The sequence below is a fragment of the Nipponia nippon genome, unplaced genomic scaffold (genome assembly GCF_047370975.1).
Source record: "Nipponia nippon isolate SJK-2023a ecotype South Korea unplaced genomic scaffold, ASM4737097v1 scaffold_4, whole genome shotgun sequence".
NCBI lineage: Eukaryota > Metazoa > Chordata > Aves > Pelecaniformes > Threskiornithidae > Nipponia > Nipponia nippon.
In genome coordinates, this window is record NW_028262358.1 from 123,318,746 (window position 1) to 123,344,834 (window position 26,089).

At 44.0% G+C, this 26,089-nt stretch overlaps 1 protein-coding gene and 1 long non-coding RNA gene across 6 annotated transcripts in view; one reads left to right on the forward strand and one right to left on the reverse strand.

Annotated features, from left to right (window-relative positions):
• The window catches only part of LOC148053520 (uncharacterized), a 13,374-nt gene extending 11,685 nt beyond the window's left edge, over window positions 1-1,689 (forward strand). Inside the window, exon 3 of one of the 2 annotated variants that reach the window (XR_015708294.1) lies at window positions 1,553-1,689. This is a non-coding gene — a long non-coding RNA (uncharacterized LOC148053520). The remainder of the gene's footprint in view (window positions 1-1,552) is intronic. The other variant, XR_015708293.1, reaches the window with a different exon arrangement.
• MTMR9 (myotubularin related protein 9) overlaps window positions 1,584-26,089 on the reverse strand; it is a 29,644-nt gene continuing 5,138 nt past the window's right edge. Inside the window, exons 4-11 of one of the 4 annotated variants that reach the window (XM_087775052.1) lie at window positions 19,471-19,644; window positions 17,241-17,458; window positions 15,408-15,569; window positions 12,748-12,889; window positions 11,966-12,186; window positions 9,737-9,888; window positions 8,941-9,038; window positions 1,584-4,912 (exon numbers count right to left, since the gene is read on the reverse strand). In XM_087775052.1, the coding sequence (XP_087631178.1) occupies window positions 4,796-4,912; window positions 8,941-9,038; window positions 9,737-9,888; window positions 11,966-12,186; window positions 12,748-12,889; window positions 15,408-15,569; window positions 17,241-17,458; window positions 19,471-19,644 (1,284 nt within the window). In that variant the 3' untranslated portion in view covers window positions 1,584-4,795. Of the gene's footprint in view, window positions 4,913-7,345; window positions 9,039-9,736; window positions 9,889-10,178; window positions 10,697-11,965; window positions 12,187-12,747; window positions 12,890-15,407; window positions 15,570-17,240; window positions 17,459-19,470; window positions 19,645-26,089 lie in introns of those variants that run through there. The other 3 variants (XM_087775053.1, XM_009467367.2, XR_015708292.1) reach the window with 3 other exon arrangements.

A 26,089-nucleotide genomic window follows, 5' to 3' on the forward strand; every position in this document is an offset into this window, starting at 1 on the left:
GAGAACAGGGAATTTTGCCTGGACTCACCCAGAAAGCCCACTTCTTCAGCCAAGACTGATGCAGATCAAGTAGCTCACTTGATATGACACCAGCAAGCTGTGGCAGTGGCAGGACCAGGACTTCGGACTCCCAAACCCCAGTCCAATGCCTAAAAAAAATAAAAATTTAAAAAAAAAAAAAATCAATTGTCCTTCCAGTCTACATGAGGATCCAGTTGCAGTGACAGAGCCTTAAATGACAGCTCATTAAGCCACATGGGTTGTCACCTCACAAATCTTCCCTGTGACTTAATTACCAAAAGCATCATCGCAATGTTTGACACCGCAGATGCTGACTCAGGCTGCAGGGCTTTTCCCTTTTGGCTGCCTTACTTTTCCTTACCAGTTTTTCCAATCCAATGTGCCACGTGCAATCACAAACAGCTGGACCAGCACAAGTCAGGAGGAAAAAGAGGTGGAGGAGAACAGCAACATTTTAATTCAACATTGCCAAAGCCTCCCCCGTTGTGGAATGACAGCCTTGCCAACTGCTGGCAGTGCACCCAGGATCCTTGATGTATCTGATGTTGCGCAAGTGTCCCTTAAGGATCTGTGGAAGAAAACCTTTTTCCCAGCAAGGCACAGCTTTTTTTTTTTTTCTCCCCTTCCCAACCTAGGGAAACATAGAAACCAGAGCCCTGTACTTACCCCACTGTGGTCCAAATTGTTGTTTTCTCCCTGAAACAACTGATTAAATAAGAAACGGAGAGAACCCTCTTCACTCTAGCAGCAATGTCATCAAGTCTTCAGGGAGAAGAGGTTCAGCTCAAGTGTAGGTCTCAGTCCAGTGCACCAAGGACTGCGCTTGCTCAAAGCTGTTCCTACACCACATCTAATCCTCTGGTTAGCACAGGCTTCAAGACTCCACAACCAGGTGGGATATGGCCACGGTAGCTTAGATGCTCCAAGCACCACAAAAAGTGACAGCTGATGAGATGAAGCACAGTACGGAAAAGGCGAGCAGTTTTCTGCTCAAAAAAACCCCCTAACTCTGAAACAATCCTTATTCCTGCCAGAAAGTTTTTGACAAGAGTTTTTCTTTCATATCATCAAGGAATTACAAGCCAAAAAGAAATGGCTAAACCAGAAAATATCCTGTAGAAACGTTGCACTTACCTTGCTGGGCCATCACAACAATTTATTTCATGTCAGGAAAGAGACTAAAATGTGCATTTTAGAAGTGACACAATTGAATCGACCACAAAACACAAAGGGCTGCAAAAACATTCACCATCCCAACAACAACGTATATAATTTGTATATTAATGTTATTAAATAATGATCTGATTTAAAAGAATATCAATGAAGCCTTTAAGTGGTGCATGCCTTCTACATGCATAGTGTTCCTCATTAAAGAAAAATATGTAAAAAGGCTGTTAGTAATTGCTTTGTGAACCACTGTAGAAAATGCCGATTCTCTGGTCACAGACCAGGAAGCAAATTTTCCTGTATCCCTGGTACTTTTGAATTACCCGCTTGCCAAAAGGCTGAGAACCTTTTTTCCTCCACACAGTGACCCCAGGCTACAAACCATCGCGCTGCACCAGTACCGAGTGGGATGGGCCGAGCGCAGCCGGTACAGCGCAAACCCTGGACGCTTGACTACCCACCTCCAGGCAGGAGGCTCTCCTCCTCGCACGCATATTCCTCGTGTGAAGATTTACATCTTGGACACACATGCCAAGCTCAGACTATAAGAATGATTTCAAAAAAGGCATCCCAAGTGTAAGAATCGCTGCCTGACAAAGTAGGTGCTAGAAACTCCTGGAGCTGAAGGTGGCTGGGGAGATAGCCTCCGGGCAAGCTCTGAGACTAGGGGCTGTAATTATGCCTCCTTTTAAATCAGCATAAACGATCCAGTCTACCAGCTTTCGCTTTACACTTAGGCAAGTAATGAATCAGCTTTTAGCTACTCAGATTAAGTACTCAAAATGACACAGTGTTGGGGTGCAGCAATCAGCCCCCCCAACAAATATGCAACATGTTGTATATTTTTCATCTTATAGTTCAAAGGGAATATTGCTGTTGGCTCTGTCGTACAGCTATGAACCAAACGGATCCTCTGTATACAATGAGAGTTCCTGTAAACTGTTGCAACCTAACCATACAAGCTGTTACAAACCTGATTTTAATACTACCACCCAGCATCTTTAAGACTGACATAAGATGCGCTTTACCACAGCAAGTCAAGACCTTATTGCTCTGTACAGCTACCTGAAAGGAGGTTGTAGCGAGGTGGGGGTCGGTCTCTTCTCCCTAGTAACGAGCGATAGGACGAGAGGGAATGGCCTCAAGCTGCGCCAGGGCAGGGTTAGGTTGGATATTAGGGAAAACTTCTTCCCCCAAAGGACTGTCAGGCCCTGGCCCAGGCTGCCCAGGGCAGGGGCTGAGTCCCCATCCCTGGAGGGATTTAAAAGCTGGGGAGATGTGGTGCTCAGGGGCATGGTTTAGTGGTGGGCTTGGCAGTGCTGGGTTAAAGGTTGGACTCGATGATCTTAAGGGTCTTTTCCAACCTTAACGATTCTATGATTCAAACAGTCCATTTTAATTGACATTTTTGTTCTTCTGGCATCCCTCATTTGCAGAGCTACAGCCTTCCTGCACACCACACAGCAACGTTAAAGCCTTCAGGGTTTACAGTGGAGAGCCTTACCTGCACAGCCACGACCCACGATACTTAAAACTGGCTAAAAGGTAAATGGCAGTATAAAGAAGAAGGAGCTTCAACTCATTTTGTGTAAACAAGCACAGAAGTACATTTTCCCTAAAAAGCAGCAAGAGCAAACACTGAATTTATGCGACCAACCTGGTGAATTCCCATAGGAATTCAACAGCAACTTTGTGTCTTTTTTCCCCTGATTATTTTATCCCAAGCAAGTTTTGCTCACTAGATTAGCAATCAAAAATTGTCCAAAACCCCCAATATTTACATGAGAAACAGGTTTTCTTATCTTCTGTGTAGTAACTGGGTTGTCTGCCAGTACTTTAAGATACTGAGGGAGCGGATTTTGAGCTTTAAGAGTAAACCCTCCATTTTGAGCAACCTGATCGGGTTGTAGATGTCCCTGCCAACTGCAGAGGGGGGATGGACTAGACAACCTTTAAAGGTCCCTTCCATCCCAAACCATTCTGTGATTCTATGATGAGCGTGACCTGCAGCATCAGATAAAGTAATCTAAAGCCATCAGCAACACTCTTGCAACAGAACATCAAAGGATCATTATCTCCAACGCTGAAAGACAAAGACCACAGGCTTGTCTTGACATTTACACAGCAGGAGGAACTGTGAGCAACCCAACACAGTCCAGTGTCCTTGAGTTACATTTAATGAGTTCCGCCTCATTGTTTTCTTTCACTGCCTGGCGGAAAAACTGGCGGCATGGAAGAGCGCCCTACAATGGTGCTAAACAAAAACACGGGTTTTCAAAAAAAGAAATGCCAATGGCCTCAGTCTGCTGAGTTTTAGCTTCCTCAGGATCTGTTGGTGCCACGGCACGTACAAGATACCAGGACTGGGATGCTGCACAGTCACCACCAGCCAGAGGAACCCGATATTTCATGAGGTGAGCTCGTGGACATCCCATCCTCAGGGGTCAGCTGGTTTCCCTGCCAGGCTGCCGCTTCTCACGGTGCCTGTAGGAACGTAATCGCCTTCCTATTCCCTACCCTGCAAAGCCTCAAAGTTGGTGAAGAGGTTAGAAAGGGGCGAGGTGGGACAGATCCAATGCCAGAGGACTTAAGGGAGGCTTGGAGAGCCAGGCTAGAGTTCAAGTGAGTCACAGACTGGGCACCAAGCAGAGTCTGCCTCTGCCTTCTCCACTCCCTCCCATCAGATGTTTCTATGCGTTGTGTTTTACACGCAGATAATATGGGCTTAAAGAAATCCATCGCAGCCTGTTTGCACAGTACAAGCTTTTAAAGGCATCGTGTCCTCATGAGTGGCATCTCAATTGTAGCTTGAATCCAACACGTGGCTTTATATCCTTTTAAATATTCCAGAGCCTTTAGGTATTTGGTTTTAATTTTTTAAATGCCCTCTTACCCATGTTCAAATAAAAACATAAGAAGGAAAGTTAAATAAAAAAAAATTTCAGCACTTGATCAGATCGTTATTTTCTGCCCTCCCCTCCAAAAAGCAAGCTTAAACCAAATCAGGCTGCCTGATTATAGCTAAAAATATTTTTAAATAGACCCACTCTGTTTCAGCAGGGACTTTTGCAAACATTTTGCACAAATAGGGACTGAATATCATTCTTTTCACATCAAGACCTTCAGCACCTTTCACCGTGTTACCATAGAGGACCGCATGAGCTGCAGGGCAGCACACCCACCCACAGTCTTCATCTGCCAAAATGCCAAAAGCCACAAAAATTCTTCACCTTCCAGAGGAGGTGCAGAGACCACGAACGATGCCGCAGGGCAACGGGCAGCCCAGTGGTTCACAGCCTACTGACCCACCAGCCAGGAGAGATCCAGCCATTTCCATGGTTCACAGCCTCAGTTTCCCAAGGGTTGTTTGTCCTTTTTTTTTTTTTTTGCTCCTTCCCCTGGCAAGTACACCAAAGTGCCCCACCTCCCTTAAAAATACAACAGGTAATCGTGACCCCAGGTCTACCGGTGGACTTCTTGCAAGGTTTTGCTTCAGTCCGAACCACTCTCCCTTTGAAGACATCTGCCTGCCTTCCTTTAGAGTGTTCAATACAAGCACAAAATCTTAACTAATTGACCTGTTTATCCATCGTGTGCAGGGCTGCTGTCAAAGGCCCAAAACCACGGGAGCAGAGCTCTGCAAGCCATGCACAGACTCAAGGTCTCCACCTTCTCCTTTCCATGCAGCACAAACCCCTCTTCTACCATCGCAGCGCGTGTTCAGCTGTAAAAAAAACCACATGAGCTGCAAAGAACCAAAGTTTCAGGCAAAGAGCTTACATCCGAGTCACACACACACAGCCCTCCAATGCAAAGCGAAGGCAGCACCAATAAAGAAGATACAGCACTGTAATTAAAGAACTTTTTAGAGTCTTCAAGGTTTTAATTTGAACAGACATCTCTATTGTGTTCTCAACATATCTACAGCAAAGTTTACAGCCGCTTTGTATCTATTTTTCTCCCCCCAAATGGCTAAGCAATGTGAGCCATGATAGTTTTTCTCAGATTTGTTACTTTTTTTTTTTTTTTTGCAATATATTCAACACCACAGCAGCTGGGATTCTGTACACATACAGCATACATCTAACAATAGCACACAACTCCCAGCCCTGTTACTTATTTCACTTAAAAAAAAAAAAATATCAAGACTGATGCAGCAGCCAAGTCCAATTAGCGATTCCAGATGTTTGGACAGAAGTGCACTCATCACTTAAATTTGTACTAGTTAACAGATGCGTAGCACACATCACACAGTGCTGTTCAGTGTCACACAGTTACAAAAAAGGGAGTGCTAGTATAGACATTTTCCCCTCATACAGGAGCCTGTACACGATAGCACTTTCCAAGGCTTTAGCAAAGCATACATTAGACGCCAATATGCTGTACAGTGCAATTTAAGTTATATCATATGCAACATGGACAATAGTGCACTTAAACTGGTCGTCACATTCAAAAGTTAGATCAATACAATCAAAATATTGAAGGTACATAATCCCTTATGAAAACTGTGCAAGTTAGCTCCTTTTCCCCCTTTTTTTTTTTTTTTTGGTAAATGGCTGAGCGTCCACATTGATTGCCCCCAGAGTTTGGGGGAGGAGGCCCTCAGTATCCAGCTTATTACACAAATATCGATGTGCAAAAGAGGAGAAGCAGGGGTGTCAGCAAGAGCGTAAGGCAGCGTCAGACTGAAGAGCCAGAGCTGGGCACTGCCACGGTGTTTACGGCTCAGGAAGACGCAGGTAACCTGCAAACAGGGCGTCAGCGACTTCACGGGGCAGAACCCGGCAGACATCCCCCTCTAAGAGGAAGCAAGCTGATCATCAGTATTAAATACATGAATAAATATGGTGGGCATGCAGGTAAGCAAAGAACTGGAGTGCTCCGCTGTGTGTTACACCAGTAGCCACCAGACCGAAGCACTGGGAATGAAAAGGGGAACGTGCAGGTAGCCTGACACAAGAGGTCTGTGAACTGTCTTCTCCCAGGAGGGCCTGCAAGGGTCCACACATCTCATCTCAACCCCACCGCATGCACTACCTTGCGGGACTGCTCCGGTAACACCTCCCAGGGGTGACTATTTCCAGGTTAACTTAAGCCTCCAGCTCCTGCTGTCTGCAGTGAACACAAGGTGATGCATGGCAGAGGAATCGGGGAAGAAGCGGCTGTGGCTGCTCGGAACGACACTAGCGTTTTCCCGTGAAGGCTGTGATCCACACTACCACCAAGCCAAGGCAAACACACAGCGCTTGGGTGTGGATTCAGTCCTGAAACCCAAATCGAGGATGAAATACCAGCTCAGAGAGAATTTTCTGCCTTTTGTTAGCTGTCACAGCTGGTTACCCAATTTCCTCAGATGCCTGCAGTTTGCATGAAAGACTAGAGCAGCCAGGCAATTAGATCAAAAAACCCTCTTTGCTTCTCTATTATTTAGCTCAATATATAATTACTATGTTAGGAAATTGCATAACCTTTAAGTGTGTTTTATGTATAGTCTATTATGGGGAAAATAGTGCCTTCTGAATCCTTCCCATCTGGCTCGGGATAATGTATTTCAGATGTACAAGAACAGTAGAAATTCTGAATTGGATAGGGATACAACATCCAGGCAGGTGCAGATCCCACAGACATCATTTTAAAGGGTGAGCAATAATTTTAAAGGGCTTACATCTGCAATATGCCCAGAAGGTAGCTCCAGAAGCTGGGGTTTGGAGGTGGCAGGAAGGCATGGCCAACTTGTGCCTCCTCTGTTACGCCGTACAGATCACCAGCCAACCTGAGAAGCATTCCCTATGTCAGACTGGATTTAGTGAATGAAACGGTCACTCTCCAAGCCTAAAAAGAAATTGGTATTACAAGTAGGAGGAATTATTCTTCTGCTTTAAGTGAACAGTGATTTAAAAGGGATCTTTTTATTTTTTTAAGCCAGATGACGTTAGGACTAAGTTTAGGTTATTCAGGAAGAAAATAATTAAGGAAGTAAGGACTAAAGCAAAAGGCATTAAGGTAGCACTTCATCACTGTCACATAATTTATATTATATAGCTTCCTTGGTTATAGAGTTTTTCTTAGAATATATTTAGTGGTTACATGATTTTTGCAGATTACTCTCCATATACCTCTATGACAACTAAAGATCCTGCATTTTCACATTTATCTATTTTTATGTGAAGTGGCTTTTAGATAAAGGCAGCTTCATTCCAAAACAGCATAAAGTGTTACGGAAGCTCAACGGTTCCCAAAGAGATCAACGCTGACCTAACGCAGCTCCGTTCATTTCAGCAGAAACAGGCTAACAGCAAGCGCCTTTTCAGATAATCCCAGCCACATGGGCTGTTGATAATTCAAGTCTTCTCAGTCAGGTACAGCTACCAATGGAACCAAGCTCAACAAATGCCTAGGTGAGTTAATATTTCAGACCCGCTCATCTTTTTAAAGGAGAAAAAAAAAAAAACCTCTAGCAAAAACTCTGATTTTATAAAAGCAGATTGCAGTCACAAAGATCAGCTACAAAATACAAAGTTACTTGGAAAAAAGCTTATCCCTAAAGTCTTTAAGCAGTTTTAGCAGCTACAAATGATCTAAACTATTAGCATTTTTGTAGTACGACAGCCTCTTAATCTGCAGCAGCTACCTGACATGTTAGATCACCTGGACTCCAAACTTCTGCTTTTCATGTTTCACAAAATGTATAGTAAGAGCATGAGAGGAAAAAGCACACCAGGTGGAGCAAAAGTGTTTTGTTGAGCTGTAGATTAAGTGCTGCTCTTGCAACCTAGCAACGCTGTGAATCTGTTCAAGTGTACAAAACCAGCCAGTGCACTCCCAAGTTTCAAGAGGGCAGCTTGACTCTCGTTAAATGGACAGCTCTGAGCCACTGTTTTGCAAGTGAACACCTCTACCAACTACTTAACCTTTTTGTTTTCCGGGTAGAATAAAAAAAAAAAAGTTTGTTATTCCTTAGGAGATATTTGTCCATGAGGGACAATTCCACCTGAAGGTCATGGCTTAAAAGTTAGCAGCAGCATCCCTACTTCAGTTCTGTATTGCACTGAAATTTCTTGCTCCGGTTTGGTATTCAACTTACTGCTCCCAAGCCAATGCTCGACACAAAAAAACAAGTGTTAGATGTGAAGGCTACCGAAAGTATCACATAGATACAGGGAGAACCTGTAGTTAGATTATACCATTTTCTAATTTTTCTAGGAAACTAAAGAACTAAGCTGCCTTACTTACTCTTGGAGAGAAAAGGTGCTTTCAGACAAAATGCCTTTACCTATCTATACATAACTTCGTATTTTAATCCTGCCAAGTGTTTAGAGAGTTCAACAAAACCAGGAAAAGGTCCAAAATAAATTTGAAACATCCTGTCTCTGGGCCCATCCTGGTCATCCATACAGTTGAGTGGAGGTAAGAGTTCCAGCTTCTGCTGACACCGTACACGACTTCAAGACAGAAAAGCTGCCAAGAGAGGACACTATGCCCAGTTGTGTGTGTGTCTTCTGTAAACAAAACAAAAAATCCCTCCCAAAAAGCAGGGAGGTACATAGTGTGAAGTGAAGGTTTCAGCAGTGGGAGGACTGAGGGTCAGCTGTACCCAGAGGGCTCTGCAACACATGTACTTTCCATGTTTAGTCTTTAACGTAAAGGGGACTGGAAAGGAAAGACCTGAGGCAAAGCCCTGCCAGCTCACAGGTTCTCCTGCATCCTATCATCTGTTTCCATCTCTGCTAGCTGCCTCCTCAATGCATTAACCTTTGCCTGAAGTTCCTTGTTGTATTTTATAATGTTGATCATTTCTTCCTGGGCTTCGTCTAGGAACTTGGAAGGCCTGTTCCACCGAAGAAAGACACCTGAAAGCCCAGAGACAGCACAAGTCAGAAGGGTTTCTTGTAACAAGGAAGAAACATGACTTATACTCCATCAGCTCTCGAGTAATGTGCATACAGTTTACGCATTTTTTTCCCTACCTTCCCCCCTAAATAGCATTTAGAAATACTGATCCTCCTTTCCAAGTTCACCATTCTATTAAACAAGGTTAATAAAGAAAAAAATGATGGGGTTTCATTCCTTTTTTCTCATATACTGATCAGATCAATCCATATTCCGTCTCCACCCTGCCATGACAGCCTGCTTGCCTCACTGTAATTAACTCTTCAGCATACATGGGATGGAGAAGGTTTCTGCAGCAGGGAACCACTGCACACAGATCATCCCGGCCAACGTGGTCAGTAATGGAGAAAGGGAAGTCTTGGTTGATACAGAACAAAAGCCTGAGGCCTGCAGAACATCTATAGATTAGGCTGTATCACTGCAGAAATATGGTGCTAAGAAGTTAAATGGTACTAGTAAGGCTCCCTGGAAAAGAGTAGCATGGCACCAAGCCTTAGAAGGAGAAAGCATTATGCCTTCGGGGGATGGCACATGCCAAAAATACTTTGGAACGGATTTCAAAGGGAGTGAGATCACCATCAGGGGAGACAACAGCAGTCAACACTTAAGCACCTTTACAAGTAGCCACAAAACAACAGAAAAAGCAAGCCTGGCTCACCTTCCCAGAGCTGCAGGCTCTGTGGGGCAACGGAGGGCCAGATGACGAGGCTGTTGGCCTCAAACAGAGGATTCTGGAATTTGCTCAGCTCTTCAGACCTGTTCACCCAGGACCACAGGGACATAGTCTTCTGCTGCAGCTTCAGTTTAGACCTAACAAACCCACAGGAACAAGTCAGCTTTTGCTTTTATACTGCAAAGACTCATTTTGTTTTATCAGAACCCCACAGACTAGAATGTCATAAGCCTTCCCATGCACTACTAGCCCAGACAATTCAGGCTAATCCTTTCAATACCTCTCACCAACACGGCACAGGGTGTAAACCTAAGCTAATTTACTCAACCTGGCCGATTACAATTAGTTTTGAAGAAAAGATGGACAAATAACATTTGCAAGTTGGGTGGAAGCTAGCTGCCATCTGTCCAGATGAAGAATCGGTCACCTCCCCAAAATGGTTCAGCTGCCAGGTTTTGAAAGGGATTGAACTCCTGTGTTAAGATAGAGCTGGGAGGTGTGGTAGGTCTGCATCAAGGAAGGATCGTAGTGCAATTCTCGGAGTACGTTAAAGCAGCGTTATTGCTGGAACCGTGCAATGGGCACGTCCGATGAGGTCCCTCTGGTGGCAGGAAGCATCAAAGCACAGAGAAAGCAGTGCTGTTTTCCTGGGTCAAAGCCACCCCAGGAGTTACACAGGGGTCTCCATTCCTTAGATTCTGGCGAACCTCATTCTGCTTGCACTAGCAAACTGAACTGCCACCCAGGCGGGAGATTCACCATCCTTGTGAATAACTTCAGACAGCTCAAGCTTAACGTCAGACTTCAAATATTTCTCTGTGCTCACAGGCTGACATACTCAGATGTGACAGGCAGGTTATCACATGTAACATTCAATACTCTTTCAGATTTCATCTTATTGGTTTCAAGTCTAACTTGGTTTTGCAGATGACCAGTTCAGCAGCCCTGCAGAAGACAGAAGAGTCTCTTCTAAGCAAAGATTACTTTAAGGGCAGATCAGTTTTTAGGAAGCTTTAAATTGCCTTCCTTATCTGTAATACCAGTTCTATTTTTCCCTTCTACTCATTCAGTGGTCTTCAGTTAAGCAGGAGACCATCAGACACAGTCCTACCGGAGTCAGGAGTCACGAGAACAGAACTACCAAGTTCAAAACAGGAATCCAAACCTCTCCGGCAGCTGCCACCGGCCGTGGGAGGCTCCAGTCCTCTAGGGCTCCACCCTGCTTACTACTCCCAGCAGCCCTACTCAGGGCATGCCTAGAGCTGCCCCGCTGGTACAGCGCAGCATCTAAGCCAGGTTAGGATTCAGAAGTACCTTAAACCCCACAAGCCTGTAAGCAAGCTCAGCACAGGCCTATGATTATCTGACAAGGTAGACTCCAGCAGAATGCAGTCCCGGCTGCTTCCTTTCCAAGTTGCACGAGCACCCATGTGAGAGCTCACAGCGTTCACTCAAAACCTCATCCAGTGCAGGCTGCCAATTCACATTTCTCCAAGTCACAGGTTACGGCTGGAGGGATTTTTAGTCCTTCTGTTGAAGCTGTACTACTGCACGGCTCAAACTTAATCATGCCGCTCGTAGCCAAACATGCAGAACTTCTGCCAAGGTGTAACTGTGAGGCAGATCCTTCTGAAAGAACCTCTTCCAACGTTTTCTACTTTCAGCAGTTAGTGGATGATGCAAAAACCAAAGCCTTCCTTTCCTGGGGGCACCAGGACCACCAGGCTGCAGAGTCACGTTCCTCCCTGACAGTTAAGGTAAGAACTAGATTTTCCATCTTTGGCCTCTGACTGCCTTGACCTTCTCCTCCAGGCCTGCGTGGACAAGTCTGCTTCCCACAGCTATGACTCACGTCACTGTTGAACTCCAGCTATTTATTCTTTTATGGAAAGAGTTTCTGTGTAAGAGACTATATAAACTGGTGATGGGTGGAGATATTTCAAGGCCACACAGGGAAAGAGAGAAGACAGTTTAAGGTATTAGCTTGGACTTGGAAGATGAACTCAACTCCCTGACCAAGCCACAAATTGCTTTAGTCACAACGTCCCATACTGCACTAACTGTAGTCCCAGACTACATAACTGCAACGAGAGAAGCTCACCTGTGCTAGGGGAGACCACACAAGCACCCTCACCCTTTTTCAAACCAGGAGACTCTTTTTTTGTCAGATACAGCCCAATATTTAAAGGGTTCAAAGCAAGCACCCTCACCAACCTTTCATTTTCGTTGTTTCCCAGGAAAGTCCCAAACTGTGAAGCGTAAGCATGTTCAAAGAGCATAATGAGGAACTGTTCGTTGAATTCAAAAGAGCAAGGGAACTGACGAAGGATTTGCCACACACAGTCCAAAAAGAGGAGAAACACTGGGGCCTCCCACTTCTGCTTGCTATTTGAATAGGCTGATTGGGCACAGCGCTGCTGAAAAGGGTGACCAGCCTATATGTAAGAATCGGAGAGAGCATCACACACAAAGTAATGGGTCGTGAGTACATATAACAGACTTCAGAGCTAGTTCATGCAACTATGCTCTTTTCTACAACAGCAATTTCATCAAGCATCCAGTAACCAATCGCTAGCAACCACGACCAACTTTGCTGCCTTTTTCAGGCTGTGTAAATAGCCCTGTATTTGATCAGAGAATTTTACCAAGAACAAACTGGTATAGGTGCACCAAAGGACCAGGCTGAGGACATTATCTGCAAGAGTACAGGACTAAGGTTTTGTGCTTTAGTTTGAACAGTGTTCTCTAAAGAGATGTTCACCCTCAGCGCACAAAACGGGCAGTTCCCTAAAACAAAAAAACTCCCATGAGAGGCAGAGGCCCCATGGAGTGCCAGAGGTACAAATGACTCAGTTGATGATGTTGGTCTTAGGACAAAGGCCATTCACACTAAGCAGGGCTGCAACAAAGCCCAGCCTGTTTGCTGTCTCTCGGGCTATTTCTCAATACAGCTGTCACTGGAATAGATTGCCCTTTTGTCCATAGGGATTTCTTACCTGCAGCCACTCCCTCACAACAAGAGATTCAAAGCCACATATGGTCCTGCAGCTTGGATCCAAGATAATCTGTGCCAGAGAAGTTACTTGGAGTGTCGAATCAGTTCCTTCAGTCCCATGGACTAACACTGAGGCACCTTCCCTGTGAAAGAAAAACGCGGAAAGGAATAAAGAGTGTGAATGAGCAGAGCACGTCCCAATGACATATGCATCCCAATGGATGCCAACGCATCCCGTGGACACCAGTGTTGCTACCCTGACAACACTGAAGTTTTGCTGGCTTTTTACCCCCTCTTCCCTCCCATAAGCTTACTTCCCACCCTGCACAGAAGCATACCACCTTCTCCACCTGCATCCTCACCATCACTAAGTACAGCTCTGCATCACTTCAGGCTTAGTTTCTTGCTAAGCATTCTGGAAATCCAGAACCTGGATCTGACCAGAGATCTGCAGCAAAATCACTTTTGTGGTTCTCACTATTTTGAGTTGGTACCCCTTTGAGTTATAGCCTGGAAACACATCTCAAAATTTGCTTGTGTCATTTATTGTTTTGTTAAGTACTTTGGAATCTTCCCATAAGCACTGCAGTGAAGACATATCATCCCCCCAGATGCTCTGCAAAACAATACAATGAGATTCTTGCTCAAACCCGGGCTTAATTTTATTTGGGTTTTACTGCAAGAAAAGTAAGCCAATAAGCCAGTTTAGGAGAAAGAAAGAAACGGCAGAGCTTGGCCTCCACAAAGGCAGAAGAGTTAGTGTGCTGAGCAAGGAAGCTTGTCAAGGAGCCAAGCACAAAGTCTTCTCACTCACCAGCCAGCGCAAGTGAATCAGCAGAACAATGTGAGGAGCAGAGGGAGCTCGGAGTCTGGGGCAGGAAGGGTTTGCACACTGCTAGGGGCCCACGTACTGGCACTCCCCACACTCCAGCGGGGACTGTCCAGGACAGCCGATTCCCTCCCCTCTTCCTCCATCCTAGGCTGTGTTTGGATACAATATCAGAATCTCATCCATGTGCTCCTGAGGGAAGGACTGGGTGGTATTAAATGGCATTTATTCCCCTTACTCTTCCCAAACCTTGACTCAATGCCTCACTTCTGCCAACCTCTTTACACCCAGAAAGGAAGTTAACTGCAGGTTGTATTTCTTTCTGTGCAGAGACCCAACCTAAGCAGCAAAGCGTGGGTAAGAAAGATCAATCTACCAAGCAAGTAACCCTGCACACGACTTGCTTTTTGAAGTGAAGAGCATAAAAATCTATACCTTGAACATTGCAACATCTTTGTCTATAGTCCTATGTCTAAAACAAACCCAGTCCCTCTACAGTACAGGTGATCTTCAGATACTCTCTCCCTCCCCCCAGGCAGGGGCAGATAAAGAGGCTGCTTAACAGCCAAGCACAATTGCAAAGGCCAACTGCAAGCCCAGGCACTCCTCAAAGCGGGGCACACCAGGATAACGCTATTCTCCCCCTTTCATCTTTCAGGTCCCAGGCCTTTAAGATGCTGCAAGATCTGTCCCAGCCATTCCCTCCCCACGGCCAACGTAACTGAATCATCCTTGTCGGCTCAGCTACGATCTCCAGGCTCTGAATGCTGAGCTGGCCTGCCATAGCTCCAGGTAAAGAGAAAAAGCAAAGCTGAGGTTAAAAATGATGAAATTGTCCACTGTCCAAACAAGCCAGAAGAGTTTCGTCACCGACATTTCTCATTATACACATGCGGGAAAGAATTACAGATAAAACTATTGATCCAGAGCAATCCTTTTCTGGCACAGTCAATAACTAAACAGGCACCGTCAGTGCTTTTAAAAAGCACAGCAGCTCATATTTTAATGCCTTAATGCTCTTTTACCAGTGAGACTGCATTTCAGCCTATTTGTGTATCTGTATAACACATTCCCTAGCTGGAATGAAACGCTAAGTTTTCCCCGAGTTTTGAGAAGGACTTTTCCCTCTGAGCCACAAAGCAATCACGTTTAGACCCCTGCATTTGGTCTTACAAACTCTGGCACCTGACAGCTAGCTTTGACTCTTCAGCCTGAGGTCTGATGACATTTTGAGGACAAGTTAGCCAAGTCAGCGGTATTTATTAAAGAAATGTCAGGTTAAAAAGGGTCACAAATACTTATAAGGGATGAACAGGATTCCTTAGATAGGACTGTAGGATAAAAATTTCAAGAGGAAAAGGCACTGGACCAATTCCTGAGGAAAATAAGGAAATAGCATTGTTTTAATCTCTAGAAGTGAGGTGGGGTATTGGAAACTTTCAGCTGAAAAAATGAAAAAAGACTTCTTGAAAAAAAATTCTTACTTTACTAGGCTACCAAACAGCATTTCAGATGGGCACATTCTAACCTAAACCTTCAGCAAAATTAACTAAATTAGATTGGTTGCATCAGACATCAGAATATACCTTAACTAGATGATCTAACACCTATTCTTAGTCAAGATTTCCTCCCTCAGGCTTGTACTTCTAAAAACGCAAGCATGATTTACTGGAAGAACATTCCTTAACCGTGATGAAACAGTATCTTGCATGGGTACAAGCAAGCCAGTTCACGGTGGCCAGCTACTAATACTTAAAGCGGAAATAGAGGTATTTAACAAGCAATCTGTAACCAGTAAATAAGAAATTCAAGGCTTTCAGAAAAAGATTTACCTATCAATACACTGAGCAGCTAGGCAAGCTGCAGTTAGTATCTCTTTGATGTGAGTCAGCCAGTTGGAAGCTTCCAGTTTACTGAGCCAGCGGTCCATGTTGTGCGACTGGTCATTACAAGCTTCCACAAGTTTGATGAGGCTTTCCTGCAGAATATTAAACCTTTGGGAAAAGCAAAATATTATTGAAAACATAAGCAGTAACATAGCAACCAGGACAACATCCTTACAGAAATACACTGATCACAAAACAAAGCGCTACGATTTATACGCGGTTATTTCAAAAAGTCCAACCCTATAGAAGTCATGTCTCCTCATTCAGCAAACCTGTTTTCACTGGAAATCCCAAGCCATGGCTAACTGCCAGCAGAATACCACTCTTTGGACATAAGTAGTCTCTTCCCTTTCAAAAAAATTTGCTTTGTAAGGCATTACAACAGTGCGGCCTTTTCCTTATCTTACCTGAACTCTGTGTGTGTTGAGCCATATCTTACACTTCCCATGTAAAATGTGTTTCAGTGGTCTCACTCCCATTACCAAGCACGAGCGTGACTGCAGCCTGACATGGACATTAGCAAGTGTCAGCCAAGCTTCAAGTGCTGCACCTTCCTTCTCCGTACTACACCAGACATTTTGGGGGAGTTTTAACCTGTAGAGCTGCAACAGTAACCTGAAAGCCACCCATCACAAGGACACAACCCCACTGCAGCACAGAAAATTTTAAACTAGACTCAACTCCTTGACGTAGAACCACACTAAAGATTAGTTTGGCTAATGTGTCAAGAATGTAAGAAAAAGCCGGGGAAGGGAACACATTTTCTATCACTTCTGCAGTTGTTGCAATATGTCCTCAAGCCCTGGGAAGCTGGTGTTCAGCATACAGCTGGTAAAGCCAGATGCTTCTCTGGTCTTGTTTCACACTATGGTCTTTTCCAGGGGCACCAAACTTCTGCTGAATCAAACACCACTTAATACTGATTCCAGCATGTGCTCAGGTGTAACAGAGGATGCAGCTAGCAGACCAGATCTCAGAAAAGCTGACAAGGCCAAATAATAATAGCATGGGATATTTAGCCTTTATATATTGTGGTTTATTCATTCCTCTCTATCTGATGCTTATGTCCACCTGTAAAATAATCAACAGCAAGTTGAAGTCCACATAAGATTTTTAGAAGCAAAAATAGTTCAAAGCAACGGCCAAGGAAATACCTTTTATTAGCTCCTGAAGAGCTGCCCTATACAGTGACGATGGGAGCAACTGCTTTCCAGCAGTAACATTACTGCACGCCCATGTAGAAGGGTTCCCCAAAACTAAGGCTTAAGAGCAGTTGAACAACGTTGGACCGAAAGTCTATTTAACTTAGTAAACAAGTAACTTGTCTCCAAATGACCAAACAATATTAGATGTCCAGAGAAAAGCACTGGATAAGAGGAGCATGACTACCACAGAACAAATCCTGCAGAAACTTTCTGGCAAGGGGCTTGCCCATTCCTGTGCACTACTGCAAAGAGGGACACAGGAAGGCTGGTGTGCAGCTATAGATGGTCAGAGAAAGAGATGGCACAGGGAGATTGCCTGATGTCTGAAACCTGCAGCAGGTTGTTCAGAACAAGGAACAAAACACAGCTTTCCAAAGCCAAATACCTTTATCATCCACATACCCTGATTTTGCCAAAAAAAAAAAAAAAAAAAAAAGGAATGTGACCCTGTTGACAGGAACCAGGATATACGGCCATTTCTCACAGAAGCAAATACTTTATGGAGCTAGCATGGCTCTGCGAATGCAACCCTACGAAGCCGAGCACAGAGGAGAGCCTGTGCCATTTCACCCACCTCTCAATACACTTGTGAATCCTCCTCCACTGAGGATAGTGCGCTTCTTGTTCGAAGCCCCCTCCTTTGGCCCTGGCCTGCTGGGCAACATTCAAGGACCTCGTATCAATGATGTAGCCACGCTTGCCAGGCCGTAGCGTGGCGTTAATAAGCTTCTCGTCTTCTTTACACCGTCTCCCATTCGTACCTGTAAGAGGCTGGCTGCTTCGCATCATGACCTGCGGAGATAAATAACCATGAATTAGGCACTGGAAATGGAGAGACTTAAGACTGAAAGCCACCGATCACTTGAGCTCCAAGCCAAGAATGGAGATTTAAACTCACTATGCAAAGGACACCCCTTCACTAGAGAATTTCTTAGGGGTCTGTAAATGTAGGCACAAACCGATGCGTTGGATAACTGCGTCTCAACGCCAGGCATGGAGAATGGCTCTCTAGAGAAGCGTGCTGCTGAAATCCACACAGGATGCTCCTGTTTTCCTTTACAACTCGGGTCATTGTAAAGAATGCTTATGGGAGTGAGATAGCTCAACCCTAAAAAGCTTCCTCTATCAGTTCAGGGGTAAAATTCAAGCGGGGCCCTCCTGGATCTCCAGCTCTTCTCTGTGCAGCTCGCACCCCACCACGCTTCCTACTTCCATCTGCTTCAAGTTCGATCCATCACACCTGGACACGGACAAGTAACGCCCTGGTCTGCGCTGCCTGGTGCACAGAAACGTCTCTCTAGTTCTTCCTACAGCTGCTGTTCTCCCTTGCCCTGAATCCTTCGGTTCTTTTAAGTGCAATCCCTTGCAGGGACTGAATTTGTTTAAAAAACAAACTAGAAATCCTTGAATTAAGCGATCATTTGGCAGGCCACTTCCTAAATTACAGACGTCTTCTTAGAGGCTTTATCCCTTTAGTTATTCCTGTAGTACTATCTTTGTGAACCATTGAACTGGCTTCCTGCTGATGGCTCCTTTATAAACCAACGTTTTCAGGCTCGTCATCTTTAAGGTCTCTTCCCAGCTCTGTTTTTAAAACACTTGAGTCATTCGTGTGTTAAAGATGCCTCTTAGGTACCGCTTTACCCAGTGGCTAGACTAATAAACCTTAGGTCCACAGATTTATGAGCTGAGATTTCTTTAGTAAATGCCTTTCAATTCAGAAAGCATCCCAGCAGATCAAATGATAACTAAAATGTGAGGGCAGCCAGTCAGCAGCCCCAGCTATGCTCGAGAACTCAGAGTCAGGAGAACAACGTGACAGACAGCATTACTGTCACAAGTTCAAGCACTCCGAGCCAAATGCTATTATATTCCTCACACTTGAAACATGCACAATTCGGAGAGATAATTGAACAAATCTTCCTTCAATGGTTTTCATTCATGCTGAGAAAAAGCAGAAAGCACGACTGTTATGAAGTCAGCGGATGGCTGATTTTAAAGCAAAGCAAAAAAAAAAAAACCAAAGGTACTACTAAGCCAGACTAGACGTCCTCTAATTCAGGGCTTACAAATCTTGGCAACAGGAGGTGAGAGCGCATTAGAGCATTTGACTCAGAAGCCTGGATCAAGTTTACAAGCCGCGGGTTGGACATCCCAACATCCTCAGAACTGGTTACATCAACAAGAGATACAAAGAATTACTCAACAATTTCATAAAGTGCATTTCTTAATTATAGCGTTATCAGTCACTCCAATAGATTTTGGCTTGTTGAGAGGTGGTAAAGTCTGCGCAACAGCAAGAATTTGTGACTCCTGAAACATGTTACACTGACGGGCTCGGAGAACAGATTGTTCTGATCGCTCGTTCGACAGTTGCACAGCAGAAGCGGTGCTGGCCCTGGGAACACTTGCTGTCATCATGACTCTATTACGAAGGAGACAGCCCACCACCCAGAGACAGGACAATGCGGTTTCTGCCATCCTTTCAGCATGAAGCCTCTTGGCAGACAAAGCAAGTAAGGGTGCCAGCAGTGGCTTTGCAAGTCTCATCTTGCTTTTACTGCTGTGAGCAAGCTCATGCCACATACGCTCCCAAACAAGCAGATTAATAGCTATTTCTAGGATGGAGATTACTCATTCCATCACCCAGAACCAGTTTCACTGCGTACACTTAATAAGTTGGAAAACAAAAGAAGTTAACATCCCTTGAACTGTCTTAAGTCTAGAGCACAAGTTGTTTTTTCATCAAACGAACAGATTCACACACTTCCTTCAGGTACAACCATTACTGAAATGCAGCTTACCATCCCATTCTTCTTATGATAATAGCTGAGGACTGGGAAGCGACTGCCATGGCGAAACATGGCAACCTTCCGAAGCGCTTCATCATCGATGGATTTGGGGACAATGACAACTGGAGGGTAGGAGGGACAGACAGAGAATTCCTTATTGATGCAGCTTAGGCGCCATTCGTCTGTCTGAAAAAGATCAGAACATACAGGCTTTGGGTCAGAAGACTGATTACTACTGTTATAGCACAGCATGCTAGGGAAGAGGAACTTCCATATTCAGAATAAAGCACGCACAGAGTAATATTGGTGATTTATTCCATTTGCACCACAGATCAAAGCTCAGTTGTCACTACTGACATAACCACTTTCGTTCATCCAGGAATCTGGACCCTCTGTAACAGCATAACTACACTAATCGGTCAGATCAAATCCAGCACCATATCTTGTTTCCAACAAAAACGTGGCAAAAGAGATGCTATTCAAGAACAAAAAAGCCTGGCCACACTCTGCAGTGAGCCTGTTGACTGATTATTTTTTTCCCCCCCACACCTCTTGATGCTGCCTGCAATCATAATATCTTGTTGCAGCAGCTCCCAGAAGCTCATTAACCAGCATGTGGATAAAGCTCATCGGCAACAGAAGTTATCAAGTGACTCGGGTTTCTGAGGTGCAGGACTTGTTGAACAACGGTTCCCCATCTGGTTTATCCACATCCTCAACAAACAGCACAAAATAAGCCCACGTGGTCAGAAATGAGCGATTGCGGCTTTTAATTATTTCACGGACACAGCAGACAGCATGTCTGCAGTACGCACTACAACACAACTTACTGCATTTGCAGATAGCTTCAATCTCATACGAAGTAACAGCACGGTATGTCTCTCTCTCAGGGAGACCCCAGAACAGAAATATATTCCTACATCAGCAGGTTTAGAGGAAAAAAGGTTGATTTAGATGCAGGTAACACAGGCTCAAACCTCTAACTGTGCTGAGAGCAGAGTTAGTAACACCGTCCACAAGACAAATAAGGCCAAGAAAGCCAAGAGCATCCAACTCCAGACAACGAAGCTGCTTTGAGGTTAAAATTGCAATTTAACATTTCCAGCTTGGCTCTTTTCTATGGGCTCTGCTTTACGTAAACCACTACGCCCATTCCTCCGCAAGCACCTCCTGGAACCCGCGCAGCGCCTCACCACAAAGGTCTCATCGTGAACTCCTGTTATATAATTTTTCAGCTTCCAACAGCCAAACGCTTGTGAAAGAAATGTTGAATATTGGCACCCTGCACTTGGCACGAGAGCTCAGGCTACCTGATACCCCGGGTCGGACACCGGACTTGGCTCCATCTCAGGCAAAACCAAAGGTCAACGAGCGGCCTCACTGACGAGGAATCCTCACTTACTGAAGTCCGTGCTGGAAGAGCTGACACTGCCCTAACTGCAGCCTCGGACAAGCCCAGCCTTCATGGAGGGCTTGCTGCTTCTGGGCTGGTACCACACCACTGCCTCCTGTGTTAAGGACACCATCCAGGCACATCAAAAGGCCATGAGGTATATGTTTTCCCCAGGGGCACACAGCAGAACATTGCCTAAAGTTTGGCAGGGAACTGAACTCATGGTCCTCGATAGCAGGACGGTGGCTTGGCTGGGCTGCATCTTCAGTTGTTGCATCCTTATCTTGTGTTCCTTACGGCCAATGAAACCTGCTGGCAGAAGCCTTGGTGGGGAAAACGACCAAGAAGCCTCTACAACATGTTTCGATTTTAACAGCAGCAACAAATTTCTAAAAGTAGCAGCAGAATGGCAGTCAAATTTGCCTGTAAAAGCTCCAGACACAAAGAAATTGAAATGTAATATAAAAACCTTTTGAAGACGAACAGGCAGCTGCTATAGAGGTATATTTTTTTTTTTTTTTTTAAGTTCCTATGGACTGACATGACACAAGTGTGAGAAAGCAAACAAGACCTTAAGTAACTCCTCGGCTGAGGTGTTTTCACTACAGGCTGGGAAGCATTTGTGTGCCACTGCAGCAGGCAGAGACCTCATACAAATGCCATTAAAAAAAAAAAACCTCTGCTCATTTGTGCTCAAAAAGTTTCAGCTAGACAAGAAGTAGGAGGATAAAGCAGGTATCACAGGAAGCAACAGAAGAGCGTGACAGTTAAATTACGCAGTAACAGAATACACAGAAACCCACGTCAATTCAGGAAGGTTGGTTTAGCAGACATTAATTACACAGCTCTGATCAGAAGTAGGCCTTGTTTCCTTTTTCCTTTCTTCCAGAGGCTTACTACCTCTTGCCTTACACCTCCTGAGTGGCACCTGGTTATGTAAATGGCTCACTGGTTCAATAGAAAACTAGGATTGATTTAGAAAGGTTTTCTGGCAATGAAGTCTTTCCATCAGATGAACAAGCTGATCTGATTCACAACGCTCTTTCCTCATCAGTAGATCCAAGGCACGGGATGCATGGCGTAGGAGACGGCAAAATTGTCCCTATTGGTGGCAGCCTAAGAAAAAGATGCTGGGAAAGGCACACGTCGTGCATATCGCCATCGTCAACACCAGCAATTGCTACCTGTGGTCAGTAGCCTATCCAGACAGTCTCGCACCAGCCCTGTTGTAAGCTTATTTCATTATTCGTTACCCTCAAAACAGCTTCTCTGAACATCTACGTTTTAGAAAAAGCAGAGGCTCTCCCAGATGCAAACTTAAATTGCCTCCAGCATTCACGTCATAGGCGGAGATGAAAGAAGTTCTGGATCACATAAGGGAGGCCGGCTGGTCACAGCTCATGCTTTTGATGCGCCAACAACGATATTTTTTATAGCTTTTTGGGGTGTTGATGTTAAATAACATCAGATTTCATACGATGATGTGCAGTTTGTTTACAGTGAAAAAAGTACGCACGGATATAGAATAGAACTGATAAATACCTTACTGCCACATAGGATGCAGAGAAGGCAAAGTCAGAACTCCATGGCATGCTTTTTTGAGAGACTGGCTGTCACTGATATCACCAGTATGAGAAGGAATGGAAGAGTATCAACCTGATTTATCTCCCACTTTGGTAATTTAACTCTGCCAATAACCTCCTTTCCTCGCCATTTATAACGTGAGACATTTGATACTGTTATGTCATCCAGTTATAATTTACTGTTACATGGGAAGGAGGAAGAGAGCGGCAGCAATTAGCACCATTTGTCTTCTGTAGCACAGCTACTTCTGCAGAGATCCAGTTAACCTCTGCAGTGCCAGCTTCAGACTGCTAAAACATACTCCAATATGAATCAGATGATAGTAGAACCCAACAGTGCAAGTCTCTTCTTGGTTTTTGCTTGGGGTACGTCTGCAATTTGGAAGAAAAAATTGCTATTACTAACTGGAAGAGCGAGGGACCGGCAATTCAAGGATGTGCAGCAGCAGATGCAGACCCAGGACGCAGTAAGGACTGCAGTGAAAGAGAAGAGGTGTACCTCATCTTCAGACATCACCAGATAAGTATGCTGCCTCAAACTCAGGGAAAGTACAAAGTTACCATTTACTTCTCCCAGCAAGAGATCTGTACTTCAGGGAATCAGAAAAAAATGTTAATTCCAGTTAAGGCTAGAAGCAGGAAAGGATGGGGGAGTGAGCAGAAAGGAGAGGACTCCAAAGAAAAAAGAACATAGTCAGAAGTATTTTCTTAAACACAGTACAGGATTAACTCTTACATTTCTGCTTTTCTTGTCCTAGTACTTGCTTGGAGATATTGATTTTCAAATGTTACTGAAAGGCTAAAGCAACAGTTATCCTTCCTTCTAAAACTTATAATTGCTAGGAGAGGTCGTTTTCCACAAAACAGCGTGAAACAGTTCAAGCTCTACTAATAAGCCTTAAAAGAAAAGTCAAGAAACCAGCATGGACCCTGAAGGATCCTGCAAAGCAGCAATGAGAGAGGCCATTCCCAAGGAACAGGCAGAAGGCAGCAAGCCCTGTTAGTAACAGATTATGCGTGGACAAGACGCATAACAACAGGCGCAAGCGAAGATTGATGCTTGTCTGATGAAAGCAAAACATGGGCTATCCACACCATTGCAAACTGAGCCCAAAACCACAAAATTCAGCTTTTTTTAAGAAGCTCCAGTACAGAGGATAAAGCACAGCTGAACTGTCCAGAATCCTGAGCTCTTTCCTACAACAAAATGGAAGGAAAAAAAAAAAGGGAATGAAGAAAGTTAACTTTGTGGCAATTAAATACTTTCATGTTAATTATACTGTTAGTGTACAAGCTTCTCAGGGCCTCTTCACTTTAAGAAGAAACTGCATTTCCAGAGTTACAGTTTTCAGTATCCTGCGGTTGTAGAATTTGGCAAAATTGAAGCATATGAGCTCTTCTCTGATTCCTCAGAAAAAAATATGAACTGCCTTGCCTATACTCTAATTCCATTCAGCTGCTCACTGGTTATGCAGTCATACAGTGAAGAATACAAATTTTCACACACATTTCACCCGACATAGCTATAATGAATCCAGATCTCATGTACTACCCAGCGCTTCAAGCAAAAACACAACACACCCAACCAAAAGCTGGATAAGCAAACATTAATTGGCTTGTGCAGCTTTTACTCCATTCATATATTTGTCTATAGTATCTTTAAAGTCTCATCTCGCAGTACGATAATTTGGAGCCCACAGGCACTGTGGAGTTTTTGCTGTGACATTTAGTGAAACCTTGAGCTGATTTCTTCCTATGACTGAATTCTCAGCTGAACCACTCTGTTGATATGTTGGATTTATCACAACCGTTCATGAAATAGACATTTGACAAAAGCCCTGCTGACCTGTCCCAAGAAAATAAAACAGGTAACACACACAGCAACAGCCATCAGCAAATGACAGCCCACTGAAACTCATTAACTGCTCCATTTTCTTTAGATCAAATTAACAGTTCTTCTCTTAACACCTTCATGGACTAAATGCGAGAATGTTGTGACAGTATGGCAGCCTCCCTAAGCCTGGAGTTGAGCTACAGGGGCAAAGCGCTTCAGTGTTTGCCGTCAAATTCTAGGGGCAATCCTAGATGACTCTGTCAGATCAATGCCATGGAGTGAAATCACACAGCGGGTACGTGTGCTGGGAGAAAAAACACATTTGGCGTGACATCTGCCAAGATAAAAAGATAAATTATTATACAGTATAATACCATATTATCAAACTTTTTTTGATCGTAACTTTTATAGTTTTACTTTGCCATTATAGAATGTGTCAGAGTTAAAACAACTCTCCTGTAGCAGACAAATGTGGAATTAATACATTACTAGAGCTGTAGTGTGGGTGAAATGCAGTTTTTGACAAGTTGTTACCATATTGGGGAAGGTAAGGCATAACAGATCCAGATGGATGATTTAATGGAGAGGGAGGTAACCATCTGAATTCCACTCATTTGACTTATTGGAGGGAAAAAAAAAAAAATAAAAAATCAGCCATTTACTTGTTCTAGCCTGTCACATAAGAAAGTTTAATTATAGAACAAGAAATATTTGGTCAACAATATATTTCGCTGTTGTTCAGGAAATGTAACTCATTTGAACAGGGCTTTTGCCATCATTTCATTAAAAAGGAGTTACAACTGAAGTTTTGGGTTAAAAGCCAAGAATTAATCAACATCTGTTAGACATGCATATTTTAAAGAAATGAATTATTGCCCTTGAAACATAGCACTATAAAGTAATTAGGTTTTTAAATGTAAGCCTTCCAAGGAGCATATGTTCAGAAAGCCAAGAGATCCACAAATAAGCTATCAGTGCACTTTTATACTTCTGAAAGGAAAAAAGGCGGCATATCAATGGATTCATGTTAGCACTTGTATCTGCGTGCTGGTAAACACAACCATCAGAAGTGATTCAATTCCTGAAATCTAAAGAAGACTTCAGCTACACATAGAAAGCAATATGTGAACAGAAGCAGAACCATCTCCTGCATTGAGCTCCGAGGGATTTCCTTCTGCTGCCTTCAATCCTGCTCTCACACGTCCTCCCTTCTTGCCAGATAGTACTTCAGCTTCTGGCATTTTGATTCTCATCGAAATGCCTGCAAGCTTCCTCTGCTGAGCTGGGAAAGCATCTGCTGCTTTGCCTCCAAAGAGGAGAACACTCTGATCACGTTTGACTTCCCCAGCTGAAATTAAAACCAAAACTGTGGTGCTAGTTATTATAACAGGTCAGTTTGTGTGTCTTTTGACAGCAGGTGCAGATGGGACATGTGAGAGTACTCCAGTTATGAGACAAAAATAGAAAGATCCCTGGACTCCTCTAATTTTCTAGTGATTTCATCATATGAATCTGGTCAAGCTAATCATATTACGCAGTTATTAGTCATAAACAGGAAGTGATAAATGCTGCAGACAAGCTGCGTTGCAGATAAAAAGAAAAAAAAAATCGATGTTCTTTGATGCTGTACTAATGGATGTGGTCTCAGAAACCTAAGATGATGCAGCAAGTGCACATATTTAATGTGAAACAAAGACCTGGAACACAGAGATGCTAACCCAAGGCATTATTAAAACAGGCAGGCTCCTGCAACTGAGCCAGTTCCCACTATATCAAAATCAGCATTTTAAGATGAAGTTTGAATAACAGCTACAACAGACA